The sequence below is a fragment of the Corythoichthys intestinalis genome, chromosome 3 (assembly GCF_030265065.1).
Source record: "Corythoichthys intestinalis isolate RoL2023-P3 chromosome 3, ASM3026506v1, whole genome shotgun sequence".
In the NCBI taxonomy this organism is placed as follows: domain Eukaryota; kingdom Metazoa; phylum Chordata; class Actinopteri; order Syngnathiformes; family Syngnathidae; genus Corythoichthys; species Corythoichthys intestinalis.
The window spans coordinates 35,856,410-35,879,469 of NC_080397.1; the positions used below are offsets into that span (position 1 = coordinate 35,856,410).

Sequence of the window (23,060 nt, forward strand, 5' to 3'; positions counted from 1 at the left end):
GTGCGATAACATTGCACCTTGCCATGAGGTCATGCGCACTAAACACTTTTGTTGCCTTTGTTAAAATGCAGTAGGTCTTCATTTTTGTTGTAACCGTTCAACAAGAAGTTCTTTAACGCTTCATTAACATTAATATAAGTTATGTATGGAGGTGTCTTGTCTAGCCTGGGCTGTTGTAGTTTGTATGTGGAAAATGCCTTATTGTGCAGCATTTACAATACTGCTATGAAATTGAATCTGGTGAATGAGCTTAGTGTTTGGCTGAGGGTCTGTGCAAAATGTAAAATATTTTGAGTGTGAAAATCAATGCAAGTTGGGGGGGCCCTACATTTAACTCACAGCATGCCCATTCATTGAAATGTAAATGAAAGCAAGTTGCATGTTGCAAAATGGTTACCAACAAAAGCAGGTGTCTGGTGTTATTTGTGTACCTCTCTGGTGTTATTTGTGTACATGGATGATGAAAGGTGACAGCAGTCATATAAACTAATTTGTTGTATGACTGCCGGATATGTTGTTCCAATAGTTTAATATATATATCATTTTGTATGATTGTAAATAATACATGTTTAATAGTGTAAAGACAAAAGTTATGGCATACATTTCAACACATTCTATGCTATTATTTCTGCTACAGATGTGTTTGAATTCTTCAGTACAATTCTAAACATCGAATATTGGGGAAGGTTTTTGTTACTAAAATTTCAGGGTGCGTACTTTAAAATCTGTGACAGGCTTGTGCATTATAAAGGGAATGGCTTCAAATTCTTTAGCACAGTGTACTAAATTTATAAAACTTTTCATTGTCATGTTTTTTTTCCTCCTATGATTAAAATTGACAGATTAAATGTTTGTTTCACATATCAAAAATTGCTATCTTCCCTTGCCATAAAATGAACCACTTGATCGAAATCTGGCGTCAACGCTCCTTATTAGTCAGGGACATTTTTGTTCAGGCACTACGTTGGACGACATAGGGTCCTTATTGTCTATTTTGAAACCATCTGGCAGCAAGCAGCCGAGGAGAGGAGGTGGGCGGTCTTTGATATTTTCTCACTGTATCATCCAACTTTTCCCATATACTGTGCTTATTATTCACTGAACGATACACGATAAAATTAACGCGGGTATTGGTAGGAAAAACGTTATATTGCAAAGACGCTAACGTTAGCACGAGAGCCTCAAACACGCTGTAATCTTAAAACTATCATTTTCAGTTATTTTGTAGCTACCAACTCTAGCACGAGAGCCTCAAACACGCTGTAATCTTAAAACTATCATTTTCAGTTATTTTGTAGCTACCAACTCTGAGTTAGCCACATTTATTTGCACTGGGATTATTATTGGTATAATCTGTAAAGTTCATATCTACATATGAACCCCCTTGTTGCTTGAGTTTGAGCTTTCAAACGTTGACGTTGACTGTTTATTACTGTTGCTTGTCGTCCCAGTAAAAGTTGGGAGATGTGCTGTGTACTTTTTGATGAGCACAAATCCGTTTGAGAGTAATCACGTTCATCATAAATGAAGTTGACAGACGAGAACAAAATGGCTATCGAAACTGAATATATAATTAACTTGTACAGTTCACAACACTAAATACAAAGTAAATAATTTGTAGTTTCCATATTTATATGCCTTAGGAACTAATGATGCGTAAGTCGCTATGAGAGGTCCTTTCGGAAAACTAAAAAATCCCATGGCGAGGGAATGTAACATTCGCACTCCCTCGAAACTGAGCATGCGCATAGTACGTTGTAAACAATGAGACGAGACTATCAGACCGTCCTCAGCTTTGTGTCTGTCCAACACTTTATTTGTGTAAGACTAACGAGGACCTCCTAAAGCTCATCGTAAAATACAAAATATGGTGCTCTGTGAGTATCACTACTCATTTCTTCCAAGATGTCAGCAGATGCACTTTTAGTATTATTAATATATTTTTTTAATCGGCATCATCACCCCGAAGACGTTTGTACGTTGGAGCCTGAGAACCCACCTCAAATGACAGTTGGGTGTGACAGCATGCGATGAATCGACTAATACGGCCATATGCATCAATAAATGTGTATGTCTATGATATCTATATGATGCACATCTTAATAGTCGTTGTTCAAATTGTTTACGTTTATCCGTAACAGGCAGAATTTCATCAGACCCGCTTGTACCATGCTAGCCATGCTCACTACCGGGTTAGCTCTACGTGAAAGTCGTTATTTTTCGATTGTTAATATGTTGACAGTATTAACAATCTTAAGTAGATAATAACAGCTTTTATCACAGTGGAACATATTTTGCAGCGTATTTTTAAAATGGTAGGAAGTTTTAACTAGATGATTGAAGGAAAAAAGGGGGTGCATATACATATATAATTTTTTCTAAAATAAATTTATATAAAATGGTTTTCAAAGAATCTAATTGCCTTAGCAACAACTGCTATATTTCAAGTAACGCTCTAAAAATTCTTAGATACTAATTTCAAAAGCACCAAATATTACATCTGGTTTTGTCCCTAGTTAAGGTGTATTCTGGTGTTCTCCAGGGACCTAGAGAATGGAGGCAGTTCTGATCCGGCTGAAAGGCCTAACTGCTGATGAGCTGCGTGAGGAAATTGCAAGGGCAAACCTGAAGTGTGTCGCTGTCACAGCCACTACCCGATCTATCCTTGAAAAAAAGTTGGCACGGAGGCTTGCTGGACCAGAGAGTGGTGCCGACGGAACGGACAATATTTCCTCTGAAAGTGATGGAGATGGCTTAGCTAAGGTAGCTGAGCATGCCAAACCTTTACTGAATGCCAACTCAACTGCAGCAGCAAGTGGCGGCCCAATTGAGGAGCCGGATTTTGGCTATGGTGTGGGACTTAACCCGCCTGACGAAGAGGAGATATGTAACTCTCAATCCAAAATGAAAACTCATTCAAAAGTGGAACAAGTATCCCCACCATTTTACTATGGGGTATTATCGGAGGACATTTTGTGTCGAAATGGTAAGAAAGCATAGTTTTTCTGCTTTTCGTAGACTATTCCAATCTTGAGACCTCTACTATAGTAATATCCTACTGTTGGACTACTGTATACTTAAGTTGTGCACATTGTTTTGTTCTCTCTCATTATCATTAGTATTGGTTCTGCATAACATATTTGATCCTGAAATAAATTATCAGTGCAAAGAGCGCCATCCAGTTAGTCAAAATTTTAATGTATTGAAAAGCTACAAAGAAAATATTCACATGGCGGAACCACATCCAGTGAGGAGCAGAATTATTTGCACCCCATGTGATTTTGGAAGTTCACCCACCGAGAAAATGGTTAAAGTTCTTAAATTTCATTTATAGATATATTTACACTCATAGAGACATAATCTTAAACAAAAATCGATTTTTTAAGTAATTTATTTGTAATTTACTGAGGTTTCTAATTATTTGAACCCCTGAGAATCAGCAATAATTATTACACTCAAAGAGTTGTCGGTCTACCCCTTATGAACCCCAGTAAATTACAAATAAATTATTGAAAAATAGTACAATATGAGTTCCGGATTTTTTTTTTTTAGGTTACCCTATTTTTCAGATTATAAGTCGCGTTTTTTTTCCATAGTGTGGCTGGGGATGCGACTTATACTCTGGAGCGACTTATGTGTGAAAAAAAACAAACACATTATGATATCATTTCACATGTTATTTTGGTGTTTTGGAGTGACACTGATGGTTTGGTAAACTTGTTAGCATGTTATTTATGCTATAGTTATTTGAAAAAAAACTCTAATAGCTATGTTACTTTAACATACCGGCCACGTTCGTATTTCGTTGTTCATGCATCATGTAACATTATCATGCTGTACACTTATTCGGCATGTTCTCTATTGTATTTTTATTTTAAATCGCCTTTCAAGATGACATCTGTTCTATGTGTTGGATTTTATCATGTAAATTTCCCCCAAAAATGCGACATATATATATAAATATATAAATGTTTTTTCCCTCTTCGTTGGGCATTTTATGGCTGGTGCGACTTATAGTCCGAAAAATACGGTATACGTCTATAAGTGGAAACAAATCTATGATTGCAATTTCAAACCTCTACCGATTTTCTAAGTGGGTAAACTTGCGAAATAAATACTTCTCCTCCTCACTGTATCTTAAAGTAACATGTACTTACTCTGATTATTGTTTTCTGTAGAAAGAGTTCTTGTGTATACAGATAAGAAAGATGCCCTTCAAGCTGTAAAGGGGATGAAGGGAGCACGTTTCAACCGTTTTTCCAACCGTGAGGATGCCGAGAAGTTTGCGATGGGGATGTCTGACTATTTCCCCTCTCCCAGCAAATCTATGGCCGGTGCATCTCCTGTTAAAGCAGGACAAATTGTCAGTAAAGGTAATGGATTAAAAAAATTCTATTTCGCTGAATGCTTTGTCTAAGTGCCTTCATTAACTCAGGGTGCTTTTTTTTTTTTCCTTCATAATGACGTGATTATTCTATTGTTTTCTTGCTGTGTGTATATCATTTCCATATACTTAACATTTCTATTGCTATTCTTCACAGAGCAATTTGTTCATGTTAAAATTATCATGAATTAGTTTTCAAATGGTGCTAATTAGTCCTTGAACCTGGGCATAGTCCTCACTGTCTTGTCTTTTTCTACACACCAGACATCATGGAGGTGGATACCACTAACAGGGAACGGGCCAACAGTTATAAGAGCCCACGCACCCAGGATCTGACAACCAAGCTGAGAAAAGCAGTGGAAAAGGGAGATGAGGTAGCCTTCTCAGAAGTAGTCTGGAGTAACCCACGCTATCTCATTGGCTCAGGGGATAATCCCACTATTGTGCAGGTGAATTTATGGAACATTTTGTTTGATACCTACCGTGATCTGTTTACCAAACATTTCTACAATGTGTCATTTTTTAGGTTGAAGTGAATTGAAGTAGCAGCAGAATGTGATATTGTTGCCGCGTGCTGTTATTCTTAGTCTATGAAAACATCAATGTAACTTTATTGTCATATTTGGGAAAGAACTAACTTGTGGTGGGTCCAGGTGGTGCATGTGGTTAGCACATACATTATGTCTCACAGTCAGAAACCTCAGTTTGGGACTTTGTGTGTGGCCTTTGCATGTCTTCCTCACATGTGTGTGGTTTTTTCCCGAATGCTGTCATTCTCACACATTCCAAAAATGGTTAGGTTAATCAGCGAGTTGAATTGTTGCTGTTGTACTTTATTACAAAAGGTGGATTGGGTGCTTCAGGTCAGTTGGAGCTTTCAAGTTCTTCCATGCCAAACTCTTAAAACAGTGTTTTAATGGAGCTCATTTTCTGCAAATGTAAACCACAAGGATGGGAGAAAGAGAATTGACTAAAATGTTGGCCAACAATGATGAATTAAATTTTTGTGGTAACATGAAGAGAAATCAGTGTGTCCAGAGACAAGTTGTACTTTTGGGTATAAAGTAGTGAATTTCCATTTTAATCAGTTTTTAGATTAGACACTTCACTGTTCAAAAGAGATCTCCATCACAATGTTAAATTGCAATGTGTGTTCAGGAGGGCTGCAGGTACAACGTAATGCACGTTGCAGCCAAGGAAAACCAAGCAGGCATTGCCCAACTTCTGCTGGACATTTTGGAAAACCCTGAGTTCATGCGGCTCATGTACCCCGATGACCAAGAAGACATGCTGCAGAAGCGTATCTGTTACATTGTCGATCTTTACCTCAACACTCCAGATAAGGCCGTAAGTTTGTTTTTTGTTTTTTTTTAGTACATCAAAAAATAGATGAGGTCAAACCATTATTAGATCTATATTCACTTTGGAATTTACTATTGATATTTGACAGGGTTTTGAAACACCACTCCACTTTGCCTGTAAGTTTGGATGTCCAGACGTGGTCAACTTGCTATGCTCGCATCCTGTCACAGACAAGAACCGCACAAACAGCGAAGGCCAGAAACCTTGTGATGTAAGTGTTTATTTTAAGCAAAATCCCCTGTTGGTTTTAATAACAATCCAACTAAGTACATAGTCATACAGAAGGCATTCACATTGCCCCCCTTTTTTTACTGTACATGCATTAAACTGAAACATGTGCACTATTGTGGAACATCCTCCTGATGTATCATTTGTCTGAGAGTTTTAGAAGTTGTGACCTTTTGGCTGGCTTTCCAAATCTTTTGGCTGCACTCCTTCAATGCACATTGTAAGCTAAATTTAGATGGGCATAAGCACATTCTCTCCCCTGCTAATCCTGCAACAGTTGCATTGTGACGGCTGTATGTATTATCGATTAACTCCTTTCCCCCTTTTCTTAGATTATTTGTAGCAGAAAGAACACAACACAAGAAGTGAGACAGAAAATAAGTGACTATTTGGAGGGTAAGGATTAAATAGATTTCTGAAAACTTTGTAGTAACTTTTTTCCATGTTAAAATGTGTTAAGAAGTCTTTCAATAATTTGAAGTTAGAATTTGTCATTCCCGTAAAGAAAATGAATTTGAAGACTGTAAGGTGGTGTGTCAAAACATCAGTTTGTATGCACCGGCAAATTAATTTGATAATTTTTTTGTGTATCATGAAGTATATTATATTCCAATTTTGAATACTATGTTTGCTGTCTACAAGAATACGAAAGCATTTGTTGATACATCTATGTAGATATGACTAGACTTGGAGAATTTGACCGTGTGACAGCATCCCGATGTTTACCTACAGACCGCTGCTACATCCCCCTGCTCAGGGCAGCCGACAACACCTCACAGCCCATCATTGGTGCCCCGTGGTCACCTGAAGCCTCAGAAAGTCTCTCATTGATTCAGCGACACACAAGGAGCCCTTTGGATCCACTGATGACTGTCACTGCGTTTGCTGGTCCACTGAGTCCTTCTAAAGTAAGAGCCTTATTTGCTTACCTACATTCACTTGGTTTGTTTGGCCAAATTATTAAATGTAGTTGCTTCGACCATTTTTAGATCGTAAAAATGTTAGTTGACCAATAACTACAATCTGCTCTTTTCAGGCAGGAGAGTTTCGCCATTCCTGGAAGACACCTCCTCGAAATCAAGCAGAGCGCTTCCACAACATCCTTAAGTCCGATCCTGAGCGTGGTGCCGAGCGGGTTGGCAGGTTAGTCCAGATTCATTCTAAAACTGTATTCGCTGGTGCTGTACGATATGACGATACACAGTATATCCTCAAAATCATGTGAAGCGTTCTATTGACATTTTACATGTCTATCGTCATTATCGCCATAAATAGACCTGCTCCTGTAATGCACTTGTTGACCAGCCGATGGTCCTCAATTTGCGCTGATTTGCTACCTTGAATGGAATGTCTGCGTTTCAATCACGGTTTTATGCACCTGCGCTCATTTGCCCTAGGCACTTGCCCTTGGCGGAATCCCCGCCGCCATCATAAGGGCTGTTCCATTTCCCTAAACAGCTGAAGTAAACTTTGTGACATCGACCCTTTGAGGGCTTAGTCAACAACGATGGTCACTTCAGAGCTCCCTCTATCCCACAATGCATTGCAGCGATGCTGGGAAATCATGTCCATGCGGTGGTTGTAATGAAGCTCAAAGACCGTTGGCTGCTGTTTATTTATCACGGAGAACAAGAAAATGAATTAAGGAGCCAGCACAGTGAATGTTATTCCAAACTGCCTTTGTCAAAAAAATAAAAATAAATTGACTGACTGGCAGTTATGGCAGAACATATGGAATCACAGGAGTGCAAAAATAAAAATTACATTATAAACATGCATAAATATAAAGATGAATAAATAAATAAATGAAAATACAAAAGTATATTTTGGTATTGACTTTAACCTTTGTCATTAAAAAAAAAAAAAAAAAGAAAAGGAAATATCAATGGAAATTTTTGTCACTGACTTTTCTATTTCGCTTGCCTTTTCTATTTTGCTTTTTAACAAAAGGAATGGTCTGTCAATCAAATGGCGTTGGGAGGGACTGAAACTAAAACTAACGTCAACTAAACTTAAAGGGGTTTATGTGTTTAAACAACAAATCTGTCTACGAATTATAAGGTAAAGACGAATAAATAAGGAATTGCAAATCTGTCTACGAATTATAAGGTAAAGACAAATGAATAAATAAGGAATTGCTCAAATAAAATTTGATACAAATTAATCATTCTGATAATTCCCAGGTACCGACGTATCGCTATCAAGCGCAGAATACCTTTCCGTCTTATTGACATCAGTCCGCGTATATTTTGTGTGATTTGGAATAGGCAGTATAGTGCAACCTCAACAACATGTGGTTGATCCATGATTGTTTGGCCTGTGAGTGAACGAGGGCAAGTGTGTTCCATTCATGTTCTTTCACTCCCCTGTCGCCCACTTTCCCTCCGCCCTCCAAATGGCCTCCGTGTGATGTCATAGCAAGGGCCTAGGGCAAGTAAGCAAGGGCAACTCAAACTGTTATTGAAACGCAGCCCATATGCCATAGTAGTACCCCCAATCGGCATCAAGACGCCCCTATCTCTACTCAATAGTTAGCCAATTGACTCCCCCTGCCAATCATATGTGAGGAATGCATGCAAGAGCAAGACAATTGAAAATAGCAACATACAAGGGCGTAGGTTTGCATAGGGACGGTAGGGACATAACACTACCAACTTTTCAGGATGCTCAAATTATCCCCACCAACTTTTAAACAACCTAATTTGCATTATATAATGATTTCAGTTATATAGGTCATTTAGATTGTCTTCCAATATGTTGTCAGGATAGAACTGTATGGAGTCACAGGAGTGCCAAAATTAAAAATAAATAAATAAATAAATAAATAAATATAAAGAGAAATAAATGAATAGGTAAATAAATGAACGAATAAATAATATAAAGAGAAATAAATATATAAATAAATAAAAAATATAACGGTATACTTTGTCATTGACATTTACTTTTGGTCATTAACAACCACAAACGGAAAAAACAATGACAATATTTTTCATTGACTTTTACTTTTTGTCATTGAACACCACAAACGGAAAAAACAATGACAATTATATTTTTTGCCTTTGCCTTTTCTGTTTGGCTTTCACATTGTCATTGTCATTTGTCGATCACCTTTCCTCTTTGGGAATGTAAATGGCAAATGCGCAGAGAAACGGTCTGTCAATCAAATGACGTTGGGAGGGGCTTTCCAACCAGGAATAGTAGTCCATAACTGATTATTCCTGGTTTAACTTTCCGCACATGCGCTGTACGGCTATCCAAGCGTGACCGCGGCTGTTTTGTGTGACTGCACTACGCCACTTCCTCCAATGTCGTCATGATTATAAAGGCGAAGATTCGGACATAGAAATTAATTAATCTTTGAATGGTCTGGCATGTGTGTCGAATAATATATTTTATAATATATTTTTTTACCGGTCTAGAAAAATGTATTTCTATCGTTGAATCTATCACGTAAAAAGTCTATCCATATCCATATCTATCCAGTCTATCCTATCCATAAAAACCGCACGTGCAACTCGATAACCGACGTCACTTTCCTTCAGGTAAACTAGGAATAATCAGTTATCGACTACTATTCCTGGTTGGAAAGCCCCGCCCAACGTCATTTGATTGACAGACCGTTTCTCTGCGCATTTGTCATTTACATTCCCGAAGAGGAAAGGCGATCGACAAATGACAATGACAATGTAAAAGCCAAACAGAAAAGGCAAAGGCAAAAAATACAATTGTCATTGTTTTTTCCGTTTGTGGTGTTCAATGACAGAAAGTAAAAGTCAATGAAAAATATTGTCATTGTTTTTCCGTTTGTGGTTGTTAATGACCAAAAGTAAATGTCAATGACAAAGTATACCGTTATATTTTTATTTATTTATGTATTTTTTTCTCTTTATATTTATTTATTGGTTCATTTGTTTACCTATTTATTTATTTATTTATTTATATATTTATTTCTCTTTATATTTATTAGTTAATTAATTTATTTATTCATTTTTTTATTATTTTTAATTTTGGCACTCCTGTGACTCCATAGAATTGATCCTACCATTATTAAGTGAATTACAGTACTTTCATTATGTTCACTTACATTCACCCCTTTTCACTCGCTGAACGTGCCAGTCCATTGCTTCACCTCAAACGCACGTTTGATTGGCTGATGACTTGAACCCCCCCCCCCCACACACACACACACACACACACACACATCCATTCACAGCCCAACAGAAATACAACATGCCTCCTCCCCCGCCCCCTTCAAAGACGAGGGAACACTTCACTAACTTTGATACTGCTACAGTGCTTCAAGTAGATTTTACTCAGAGATTTCTTGAAATAAGAAAAGCAGCTAGCTGAAAATAAGCTTAAGACTTATTTTAAGCAAAAAGCTTGTATATCTTAAAAGAAAAACTTGTTTGTCAGAAATGTTCTTAATTCAAGAATATTGTTCAAAACATTATTTGAAAGAATTTTTTTCTTGATTTAGGTGAAAAATGACCAAGTTTTAGATGTATTGGCTCAATACAAACAAATAGTAATATTTACTTAAAGTGGAAGAATCTGACGAATTAATCTTTTAACTAGCCTTTAACACAAAAAAAAAAAAAAAAAAAAATGGAGAAAATTACTTTACTAGGTTTAACAAAAAATATCAGATGAAGACGTTATAAATTTGCAGTGTGAAAGTATAGGTCAGTAGACTCAATACAGATTTATTTTGCATCAATCATTTAGCCTATCAATTAATTAGGTTCATATTGGTGAGAAATGTAGCCCTGACCACCATTCACCAAATATGTTTGGTCTTATTAATGTCCCGTCCCCAGCAAAAAGTGTACATGCAGGTTATGCTGTGATATCATCCCTACCAATATTAAGACCAAACCTACGCCCTTGGCAACATATAATCCACACAGAACACAATTCTTTCCAATGTCAATATTAATTTATTATTAATGATATTATGCTAATATATACACCAGTCTTAAAAGTTAAAACAAATAGCCACAAGAACCAGTAGATAATTGGACATATTTACATTTGAGTACAAATATGTATGCTACTGTGCTGCTTCTGTTTACACTGGATAGTTTATGTTGCAGCACTACGATGCATTTAACATTTGTGATTGGTCAGTTTAATGTCAATTCAAAAACAGTGAGTAGGGTGAAAGCAGTCATAATTGTAAAAAGTTTTCCCCAAAAAATTAACCCCTTGAGGCCCGCATTTTTTCCGCTGGGCAAAAAAAAAATCGTCACTAATTTTTACTCCACTTAAACACCAGAACAAAGCACAATTTTTTGGTCGAGGATATTTCATACTTTAATTGGTTATTTATATTATGTTAATGTGTTTTAATGGGAAAAGAGCACCTTACGTTATCCTTTGTGAAGTTGCCAAAAATAAAGAGGGCGGGCTTAACCTCATGATTTGATTTCGTTGGGTAAATGCTTGTCCAATCAACTCCCAGAAGTGGCAATAGCCACTAAATTCAGTGTATTTATTGGTTTAGAGACATGAACGTGTCATGTCATTCATCAGCATGGTCAGGTCTAAAAGGGTTAAAAATAATATGTCCTATCGATATTGTGGGAAAGAAATGACCCATATAATCACAGGAGATTTTTTTCCCATATCGCACAGCACTAGTACTCTCTATGTAAATCTAGTTGGCGTATATTCGTACACTTTGCTACAAACTATAGAATTTTAATAACCGTCTCAGTGATCGATCTTCATTCATATTCATCTATAGAGATTTGGCTCATGAGATGGGTTACCCCTGGGCAGAATACTGGGATTTCCTCGAGAGTTTTGTAGATCTGTCATCAACTAAGGGACTTAAGAAACTTGAAGAGTACCTGAGCAAGAAGGATTTCTTTTCACGGACTTGTGAAGAGGGGGAGAATGAGACCAGTAACAGATTTAAAACTCCTTCACCAGGTACTTTGGTATTTCACTATTACGGTATATTGCAATATTATAATGGAAATATTTATGAAATGCATCCACTCAGCAAGTGAGGGGACTGCATACAAATGTGAAATTGAAGTGCCTAATTTGGACACAGTCTGTCTTTAAAAAACATCCCTCGTTGCAGGCAAGCCCAAAAAGTTCTGCAACTCTATCTCTGTTGGTGCCTTTTTGGATGAGGGTGAGGACATCAGCCTCGAGGAGATGAAGAATAGGCAGAATGCAGCACTTACCAGCATCACCACCTCCGCAGCATCCATGGAAAACCTGAAGGGTGCAGTGGGAGGTCACGACATTCATATCATGCCAATGGGACTAAAGTATCGGGGGGACGACCTAATCGAGACAGCGGCAGAGCAGGACCTCCTGTCTCCCGGTGTCTGCAAAAATGGGGTGGCGCCCTCCAGAGAAGGGATTTCCAAAGGTGATAAAGCACTTCCACGGAGCTCGCCATCCTCCAGCCTGAGGTCGCCCGTCTCAAACCTCTCGGTTGCATTTGAACGCATGTCGCTACAAGAACCGCCAGACAGCCCCGACGGATGCAGGGAGAGGAGAAACAGTGGTGAGGACCGACACAGGGAGACCCTTGAGTCCATCGGCTCCTCCACGAGCATTGACCTGAGCAGTGAGCTGAAGCAGCTGTTGATCGGCCACGATAGCCAAAGCGAGGCTCTGAAGGGAGAAGACGCAGGGGAGAGGTGCAGCAGCGGTAGCTCCGAAGAATTCTTTGAGGCAGTTGAGGACAGTCTAGAAATGACGAGCAGGACAAGGGCGGGAGCTTTAGGGATGCGCAACTTGTGTGCAAGGTCCAAATCATGGGATCATGGTGGGAAAGACCTGAGCAGTTCGGGGTCATCAGCATCCTCCTATAAGTCCTTGGATAATGCCCACGAGTTCTTTCCCAGGACTCCACCTCACATTAGAAGAGGACTCTTTATCGATGGGTGAGTATCACTGTGTTCTCTGCATATTTTATTAATTGAAGTGGAAACTAACTGGAAATCCTTTCGACGATTGACAAAACAGTAGTTCAGTGGTACTTCGACATCCGATGTAAAATTTGACTCGTCATTGGTCTCGACATATAATGACATACTCAAAATGCGATGATTTATGACAGCGTCGCAATTTCATTGTTTTCCTGCAAAACAGGCGCGCGACAGATTTTCTTGTGAGCAAAATCAACATGGGTCCCAAGACGGTTGGTGCAGGTGGTGAAAAAAGGGGAAAAGGTGACACTTACCATTGAAATTAAGAAGGAAATATATGAGCGTGGTATGCGTCTGAATGAACTGGCTCGACAATATTGCCGGTCTCCTCCGACCTCCGTTAGCCAGTCTCAATAAGTTCAGCTGACAATAAAAACATTATATTTCCGATCTATTATTATTATCATTATGATGATGATAAAATCGGTTAGGAAGTTGCCAGCTTTGTCAGGTTTTTAATCATTTATTTCAGAACTTGGGCAACACAACACGGCTACTGTCCGCCGCAGCCGATGCCAACAACAAGACAAAAAGAGGAACTAAAAACTTCCCACTCTTCCGTACCTCTCTCACACTCTCATCAGTCACATTCAGGAACAGCATGCAAAACACAACCGCCACATTAGAACGCAATTTGTTACATTATTATTAATATATTATTATTATGATTTGTATTTATAATTTATTTGTTTTGCAATGTGTAATTGCTATTTGTAACTGTACCAGCAGTATTTATTAAGGAGTTAGCATAGGTATTTGGGCTGTGGAACGAATTAATCGAATTATAATGTCTTCTTATGGGAAAATCCCATACAGCCATTTTGACTTACAAACCAGGTCTTGGAAGTTAACAAATTAAATTTGTATGTAGAGGTACAACTGTACCTTGATTTAAAAGATCTACAAGTGGGGAAAAAAGCAAAATGGGTCGTTTTATGTCACAATAACAATATGCCACAAAAAAAGTAAATTTGTAATGATTTGATGAAGAATCAGAAAGCGATTATGACAGTATAATCATTATATTGTTATATATGACAATATTTTTATATTGACACAAATGTGTAATGCATCTAGTGCTGTAACATTAACCTTTAAATTCCTGCAAAAATATGTAATAATAATACATTTTATTTCTAGAGCGCTTTTCAAGCCACACAAAGAAACTTCACAAGAGAGATGGAATCATAGTACGATCAAAACAATCATAAAAATATATATATGTATATATATTAAAAAAAAAGATTAAAAGCACGATAAAGAGAAGTAAAGATATAACAGCTAGGGGTCATGGTGGGGAAGAGAGTGAACAGGTGTGTTTTGAGTCTGGATTTGAAAAGTGAAAGGGTAGATATACATCGGAGTAGAGAGTTCCAGGGCTGGGGGCACACTGACTAAAAGCTCTGGAACCAAAGGTGGAGAGGCAGACACGGTGGACGGAAAGGAGGAGGGTCGTGGAAGAGCGAAGTGGAGGGGGTGGATTGTACAAACAGAGTAGATTGCAAAGGTAGGGAGGGGCCAAGCCATGGAGTATTTTGAAGGTGTTGGTGAGGAGCTTGTAATTTTTATTGTACGCTACTATGCTGTAGTTTTATGCAAGGTTTATCATCTACTAGTACTTCTTTGTAGTTTTAACTTAACTATATTAACTCATCATAAATATATATTATAAATATTTAATCAGTTAACATGAGTTATGTAATGAATTGAGTTGTTTGTGTTCATGTGGGTACATGCCATGCTCTATTTTGTTGAACACTTTTATTTCCAATTGTTTTGAATGCATCACTGATCAGCACTGATTGGGAGGGTTATTGACAGATGGGAGAGAAAGTCATAGCACTGGAATTAACGCTGGAATTCCCAGCATGTGTTTCCTGAGCCATTTGTAAAAAATGATTAATAATTATGTGGTTTGTAGGTTTTGTTACTGGCAAATTTATCCGCTATGTAGTGGTAGTTGCTATGTATGTTCACTGACTTAATAACTGTTTTATTAATGCACCTAAAGATTATGGTTTTTCTTCATTTAAGACACATCTGGTTTGATGATTTATAAACATCTTGAGGCCGTTCCATGGTATTGCTGAGAGAGGTATGAGCCCTTCAATATAGTGTGCAGTCAGTATGTTTGGTCTAAGCTTTATTCATGATGGTAAACAGGAATTATGATAGAAAATTGCTATGGCGCATATAGAGTATAGCACTACTTACAAGTTTAATTAAGTCATTGACTGCACATGACTCGAAAAAGTCATAAGTTGCGGCACCGTATTTCCTCCTCTTGTTAAGAACATATGGCAGAGTGAAAATGTTTGTCCCGTCTTAAAATCATTACCAGACAGTAATATTTATAATAATTTAAAATCCGATTGTCAAACTTAGTAAAGATAAAATAATGATTTTAAAAATGGTGGTTTCACTAAAGGGGGGAAAAAACTTCAAACCTGTAAATCCGATTTATTAAAGATTACATTACCATAGATATAAAATTACTCATAATGTTTGACGTTTTTTCAGGGATTCGCCTACCAAATTGGACAGAGATGTGTTGTCAGCAATTGGAGATGTAGAGGTGGATGTCCAAAAATATCCCAGTGTTCACAAGTGGATGAGCACGATAAGGTCCTACTCTTTCTCAGAAATGCAAAGGTTAGTAGATATGCTCAATACAATTTGTGACATTATTGTTGACATTCTTCACGTTTCATCATGGTCGTGTCTAACAAGAAAATGGTCGTGTGAAACAAGAAATGACATATTTTACCTTTAGTTCAATTGTTTTGTACATTTGGAGGAAGATTTATCGAGGTAGATGGTACTCTTGCTGTGTGGTCGATTGTACGACCTACGTAATGAGGGCCTGACAAGAAGTATTTTCGAACTCTACATAAAAAAGACCACACAAAAAAAACACGATAACTGCAAGCGATCAGGAGATTAAATGCAGTGTTCTGATATATTACCATAACTACCATAACGCTTTTCCACACATTAAATGTTTCTGAAAGTCCTTAAAAATACTTGTACTTGTTGATTTATCGATGCAATTGTGAACTAACTAGTAACCAGGTTTGGTATACACTCAACTGCATTTTATAAAGTTGTGTGGCCGCCACTCTTTCTGTATTAAAATGCAGATACATTTTCAGCATTGTTGTTGTATCATTTTTTTTAAATAACCATTTGATGGGTGTCATTGTATTTAAGTATACGGTACATCATGTTCAATATGACGGTGACATAAATGTTTCATAAATCTGCATTTTAATATGGAAATAGTTGGCAGCCACACAACTTTAACAAATATCCAGTCCAGTATACGCCACGCAGGCTAAGTGCACAACTACATCCATAATTTAATAAGTATTATAAAGCACTTTGAATAGCATTTAACGCGTAGAAAAGCACTATGTAAAGATATTTGTAGTCTATTCTGACAGAACACTAGATGCCCTGAAGAAAGCCTGAATTCCTGCTAGCACAGACACAGCTAGCATTACAGTCATATTAGTGACTATTCTTTGTTATTGAAAGAAGATAACTTTAAAAAAAAAAAAAAAAAAGCGTAGTACTAATATATAATCCACTTTCAACACAATCACGTTTTTGTGGTTCGCAGAAGAAATTGGTCCAACAACCATAACACAAAATAATCGTAGGCATCCCTCCAGCCATAAAATTCTAAGTAGGAATGTCCCGATCGCATATTTTTGCACCCGTGTCCGAGTCACCTGATTTTGAGAACTTTAACAAGCAGCTGCTTGGTAATCAAGAAAAGCAGCAGTAGTGAGAGTTAGAGGCTGTGCGAGCATGACACAGCGAAACAAATGTTTTTTGTTCTTTTTTAAAATGAAAAACCCAAACCTGATCCTTTTCACCCAATTCCAATCCTCTAAAAAAATGGCGCGATCGGCCCGATTTCCGATCACGTGATCGGGACGTCTCTAATTCTTAGTCAATGAGTATTGTCATTATGAAGTTTATCCGTTTGATCATTAAATGTAATGTCTTAGTGTATTTAATTAAATATGGGTTAAACATGATTTGGAAATAGTTTTTTTTTTTTTTTTTTTTTTTTCTTCAACTTTAGCTTCACTGGATTTGGGTTTGTATGTCGGAGATTCCACTCTCTAACGGTTGGTCGCGTCTTCACTATGTTTGAATTTGAGCCACCCAACAAATTTTGCATGAGCCGAAAATATGTCAACAATATCCTCCTATTGAACAGGATACAAGAATTTGTGTTTTCGCGGGATAGTTAATCGACAATGTTGCTCAAAGAACCTGTTTACGAATACACATATACTCAAACGAGATTTATTGTTGCCTGCTGCTGATGTGTCCAGCTGGCATAGCCCTGCAGTAGTAAAACAGCGACTCAGGACGCAGCATCAGACTCCCGGTTCGCCATCCAGCATCCTCATGTCTCCCTCGGGTCGCTTCAGTCCCGCCCGCCACGCCGCCTCACCGGACTTCAGCCCCGGTCGCTACAGCCCCGCCAACGTGAGCTACATCCAACGCATTCGCCTCAACCGTTTGAACGAGGCGTCAATTTAAAGGGTTTACTCCCCCTGGCAGATTGTCCTTAACCTCTTCGAACAATCGTAAATTAAAGACTGAAATGTTGTGGGAGGGTTCTATTATTAAAAACAGCACACATTCAAAAAAGAAGAAGAAACCTCAGTCATGTATGTAATTCATCAGTGCCGACCGTGTAATTTGGCAGTGATGTTATTTGTGACAAGTGTGAAGCCCCTGTATCATAACCCAGATCAACATTTTTGGATATTGTGAATACAAGCAACACTCCCCAAAGTCTGTCATGAAAAAACTTTTAAGCGTGGGGTTCTCCATACTAATTGTATTCTTAAAAAGGGGGAATAGGGTGACAATATTTTAAAATGTTATTTTTTTGTATGTTGGTCAGTAGCACAAAAATGTTTTTTATTATCGAAGATGTTTAAACCGACTGCCATTTCCTGCATTTTCCTCAGTTCAGTACTTGCCTTAATTTTCTGAAGTGATGGACGTGTTCTGTCAATTTGGGCACATATTCTAGCTCACATCTGGATAACCTGACTGGCTGCAGCATTACAGTAAACCCGGGATAACTGGTTTTACTGAATGGTTTACTCAATGTTTTCATTTGTTTAAAATCAATGTTTTAATGCTTTTACTTGGTTTAATAAAAAAAGTTTTTATCTTTTCTCAGTGGATCCAAGATGTCTTGAACTTTACTTTCTGCAACCTTTCTTGACTATTGTTAAGGTCTCAAGCCACTTCTATTGTGTGTGGCACGCACATGTAGGAGTCAAGTGTTAAACTGCAATTATAGCGCAGACAAAATATGCACAAGTCGGGAGTGTCAAACGTTTTAATTTTTTAGAAGCGGAATCTGAAGTAAATGTGTATGATTATTCTTCCCCCATCCAATGAAAGTAATGGAGGAAAGTTACAAATTATTGAACGGTGTTACGTTATTTCACGTTGAAAATGACTAAACATTTTGATAAAATCCATTTCCACATACACTTGATCAGTTCTGAATGTAATTTTTGGTGAATTCAACCTTTCTCAGAGAGCACAAACAACTTTGCTGAGGAGATTGTTGTCACACTTGTGCTCTCAGGTTAGAAGAGGAAAACATTTTACTCTTTGAATGTTTTTGAATGTGTGGAGCTTTGCAAAAGTCCCCCAGAAAGCTTCAACCCTGCTTCTTGTGCTTTTGCATTCATTCTTGACGAATTCTCTTCCTGTATGTCAAGAAGTTGTTTGATTTGAAGTAGTCAATAAAACATTACTCTTACTTTGGTCTCAGATTCTTCCCATGATTTCTGTTTTGTGAGGTTGATTTCTTTAATATCTATCTTAATATTTCTTATCTGTGCTCTAGTCGTGTCTGTTCTCCAATTCAGACCCGCAACTACAGTCATGGACGAAATTATTGGCACAGCATTTATCACAGAAATGAATGCTATTACAAAGGTTTCAGTATGGATGTGTTTATCTCTTGGATGTGCATTGGAAAAAGACGAAACAGCTAAGGAAAAAAGTCAAAAAATCAGCTGGACAAAATTGTTGGCACCTTCACTTCAATATTTGGTTGCACATCATTTGGAAGAAATAGCAGAAAGCAATCGTTTCCTATAACCATCAACAATTCGTGTACCTCTGAGATGGAATATTGGACCACTCTGTTTTTGCAAACTGTTCCAGGTCTCCCAGATTTGAAGGGTGCCTTCTGGCAACAGCAATTTTGACATCTCCCCATAGTGTTCAATATGACTTAGATCCAGTTTCATCGATGGCCACCCCAGAATTCTGCAGCGCTTTGTCTCCAACCATTTCTTTAAGCTATTTGATGCATGTTTTGGTTCTCTGACACTATACTCTACATTCCAGCCCAAAACATTTTGATTGTCTCAATATTTCATGACTCCTTGCACACTGTCAAGGCACCAATTGCCAGAAAAAAGAATGAGGCCTACAAAGAAAGGAACACTGCCTATAGTCAAACATGGTGGCGGCCCAATGATGTTTCGGGGTAGTTTTGCTGCCTCTGGCACTGGGTGCCTTGACAGTGTGCAAGGAGTCATGAAATCTGGAGACAAAATGCTTTGGGCCGCATCGTTTAATATCAATATTTGGAGTTTTACCAGAGGGTCTGTGACTGCCTACTTGAGGGTGTAGGATTGTTGCTTTTACCACCCTTTTGGCGCGACGTTTGGTTATTCTGAGGTGGAAGGAGGCTGCCCCACCCACAACGTCGCATTGGATAAGGGATGTGCTGATGAACCTTAGGCTCGAGAAAATCAGATATATTCTTCGCGGTTCTGCAAAGAAATTTTATAGTACATGGGGACCTTTTCTTTCATTCTTTGACAACACCGCTACACAACTTCAGGAATGACATACTGTATGCACTGTTATATTGTTATTGTTATATTGTTAATTTAGCTATGGGGGATGGGCAACGGTACGGTCACTTTCCATGTTGCACCTTTTTGGTGGGACATTTGACTATATTGTATTCTATTTTGATTCTGTAACCATTTTGTTTTGGGAGTGATGGCACTGAAGAAGTTTCTATGGCTCTTTGGGCATTTACGATTAGACAGACTTCATGGTTGGTTGTGTTGGATAACTTAGAGTGAAACGTTTTTGTTTTTTTAGTTTGGGGAAGGGGGAGTTTTGTATTTCTGAGTTCTGTATTTTTGCAAAACTAATAAAAAGAAATTTGAGGGAAAAAAACGTTTTGGGCCGCAATGTAGGATGTAGTGTCAGAAAACTGGGTCTGACCATAAACATATCTCAAATAGCACCAAGAAACTGTTGGAGACAAAGCGCTGGAGATTTCTGAGGTGGCCATCGATGTGTCTGGATCTAAATCTCATTGAACAACAATGGAGAGATCTCAAAATTGCTGTTGCAAGAAGGCACCCTTTAAATCTGAGAGACCTGGAGTTTGCAAAAGAAGAGTGGTGCACGAAACTTGTTGATGGTTATATGAAGCGATTGCTTTCTGTTCTTCGAAAGGATGCGCAACCAAATATTGAGTTTAGGGTGCCAACAACTCTTTCCAGCTCATTTTTTGCATTATGTGTAAAATTGTGCACATTTTGGCTTTTCTCTTCAGCTTTGTGTTTTTCCAATGCACACCCAAGAAATAATCACATTCATACTGAAAATATTTGTAATTGCGTTAATGTCTGTGAGAAAATATTTTCTGGGGAAAATCCAGGGGTGGCAAAAATTTCATCCATGACTGTAAATTACTATCCTGAAAGTACTCTATATCCATTCCGAATTGTCAAGCTCTAACAAGACCTGGTTAGGACTTCATGAACCTGAGGCAAGGCCAGGCTTTTTGTGTTGGTTTAGGGAGAAATTAGTAATAACCAATCACGTTAGATTTTATATCAGCGGGGCCCCCAAAAAAACCTTTCGGGCCTTCCCAAAGTCAAGGACGATGACGTTGAGTGGTGCAACGGAGAGCAGCAGTGAGAAAAAGGGACAGCTGGCTGCCAGAGACCCTATTTTCAGCCATATTGGCTAAGAAATTTGGTGAAAAGCCTGGTTGTAAAGTATATACAAATAAAATGAAGGTATAGAAGAAAATTCAAGCGTTTATGGATTGTATTTAAAAAAAAAAAAAAAAACGGAAGATGGAAGGATGGCTTCAAATCCAGATAATTCTAGTGATCACTTACAACCAGGCCCGGAGTGACTAATCGGGAGCTTCTGGACGATTCCAGAAGGGCCGGCCGGCCAGATGGGCCGGTCCGGGTTTTATTTAAAAAAAAAAAAAAAATTAGACTGTTATAATTTTTTCTTTGGTATTTATTTATGACAGTGTCACTGAGTATAACTTACATTCTATTACTGCTGTCCCTGTGGGCCGTCTGAAAAAAAAATATATATATATACAGTATTATTTTTTTCCAGACTCATCCTCACGTGCGCAGACGAAAAATACAGCATGCAGCTCCGCCCCCTAATTGTAGTCTGTATTGAGCCAAATTAGCTGCTATGTCGGTGCTCGGATGGATAAATAACAGCAAGGGTGGCGCTGAAAAATAAGAATTAAAAAGAGAAAAGCACTCGTGAAAGAATCGGCAAAATGCGAGAAAATAGCTAATTTTTTTCATGCAACGACCTCGCTGCCTCAAACTACAGAGGATTACAACGAAAGTGGTAAGGCCAGATGGCAAATAAAATGCAACTTGCACCGTGTGATACGACAATATGTAATTGTGGAAACTTTGGCTTCTTGTAGCACCTCACAAGGGATATGTAGCAGCAAGCATTAGCCATAATGAACACACCACAGGTGCAGAGCTGGAAGGTAGGATTGCCATGTCGTTCAGCGAGTGAACATTAGAATTATAATAATCAATTACGTGGCGTTTTTAAAGTGGAAATTGAAAATGGATAGTAGTATCATTAGAAGTTGTTACAATATGCAATACGTATTCTTTATTTTTCATATTGTTATGTTGCTATGTTTGTTTTATCTGTAAGCACTCATTTTGTTAATATTTGATGTTGCAGAAAAGGTCTTATTTATTGATTTATTTTAGGGCTGTCAAAATTATCGCGTTAATGGGCGGTAATTAATTTGTTTAATTAATCACGTTAAAATATTTGACGCAATTAACGCACATGCCCTGCTCAGACAGATTTAAATGACAGTACAATGACATGCCCACTTGTTAATTGTGTTTTATGGAGTTTTGCTGCCCTCTGCTGGCGCTTGGGTGCGACTGATTTTATAGGCTTCAGCACCCGTGAGCATTGTGTAAGTAATTATTGACATCAACAATGGCGGGCTACTAGTTTATTTTTTGATTGAAAATTTTACAAATTTTATTAAAACGAAAACATTAAGGGGTTTTGATATAAAATTTCTATAACTTGTACTAACATTTATCTTTTAAGAACTACAAGTCTTTCTATCCATGGATCGCTTTAACAGAATCTTAATAATGTTAATGCCATCTTGTTGATTTATTGTTATAATAAACAAATACAGTCCTTATGTACCGTATGTTGAATGTATATATCCATCTTGTGTCTTGTCTTTCCATTCCAACAATAATTTACAGAAAAATACAGCATATTTTATAGATGGTTGGAATTGCGATTAATTACGATTAATTTCTAAGCAGTAATTAACTCGATTAAAAATTTTAATCGTTTGACAGCCCTAATTTATTTTTCAAATGTATCATTTAATAGTTTTTTTAAAATTCATTTTTAAATTTGTTCAAAATGATGTTGTGTTGCACTTGTTAAAATAAAGCCACCTTGTTAAACAACCATTACCTGCACTGAATTGGAATACACAGAATTACAGTACACGGCTTTAGAGAACACTGAACTTAACACGTGTATGCATAGTGACATTATTTTAAATGAGTGGGCCGGTCTGAGGCATGAAATTCCAGGGCCGAAAATGAGTCCCACTCCGGCCCTGCTTACAACTGTAGGCCCATATACAGTAAATCACATGGGCGACAGCAGTGTAAACACTGAAGCCTCGCAAAGTAAAGTCAGAACACTGCCCAATTTGAAGCTAATGTATTTTCACTAGTATTCCATCCATTGCCTCAACAGTCCAGCCAACT

General features: G+C 37.8%; 1 protein-coding gene across 4 annotated transcripts; it reads left to right on the forward strand.

Annotated features, from left to right (window-relative positions):
- The first annotated feature begins 926 nt into the window (after positions 1-926).
- Positions 927-19,049, forward strand: ankle2 (ankyrin repeat and LEM domain containing 2). Of its 4 annotated transcripts, XM_057832135.1 has the most exons (14): positions 1,764-1,877; positions 1,970-2,068; positions 2,543-2,986; positions 4,179-4,373; positions 4,649-4,833; positions 5,543-5,731; positions 5,835-5,957; positions 6,307-6,370; positions 6,707-6,882; positions 7,011-7,117; positions 11,724-11,911; positions 12,069-12,885; positions 15,451-15,582; positions 17,280-19,049. In XM_057832135.1, exons 3-14 carry the CDS (start codon positions 2,554-2,556, stop codon positions 17,488-17,490), a joined length of 2,820 nt encoding a protein of 939 aa, XP_057688118.1. In that variant the 5' UTR covers positions 1,764-1,877; positions 1,970-2,068; positions 2,543-2,553; the 3' UTR covers positions 17,491-19,049. The 4 variants fall into 4 exon arrangements, with proteins under 4 accessions (XP_057688117.1, XP_057688116.1, XP_057688118.1 ...); XM_057832134.1 differs by lacking the exons at positions 1,764-1,877; positions 1,970-2,068 and adding an exon at positions 927-1,031; XM_057832133.1 differs by lacking the exon at positions 1,970-2,068 and having other exon boundaries at positions 1,737-1,877.
- The last annotated feature ends 4,011 nt before the right edge of the window (positions 19,050-23,060 follow it).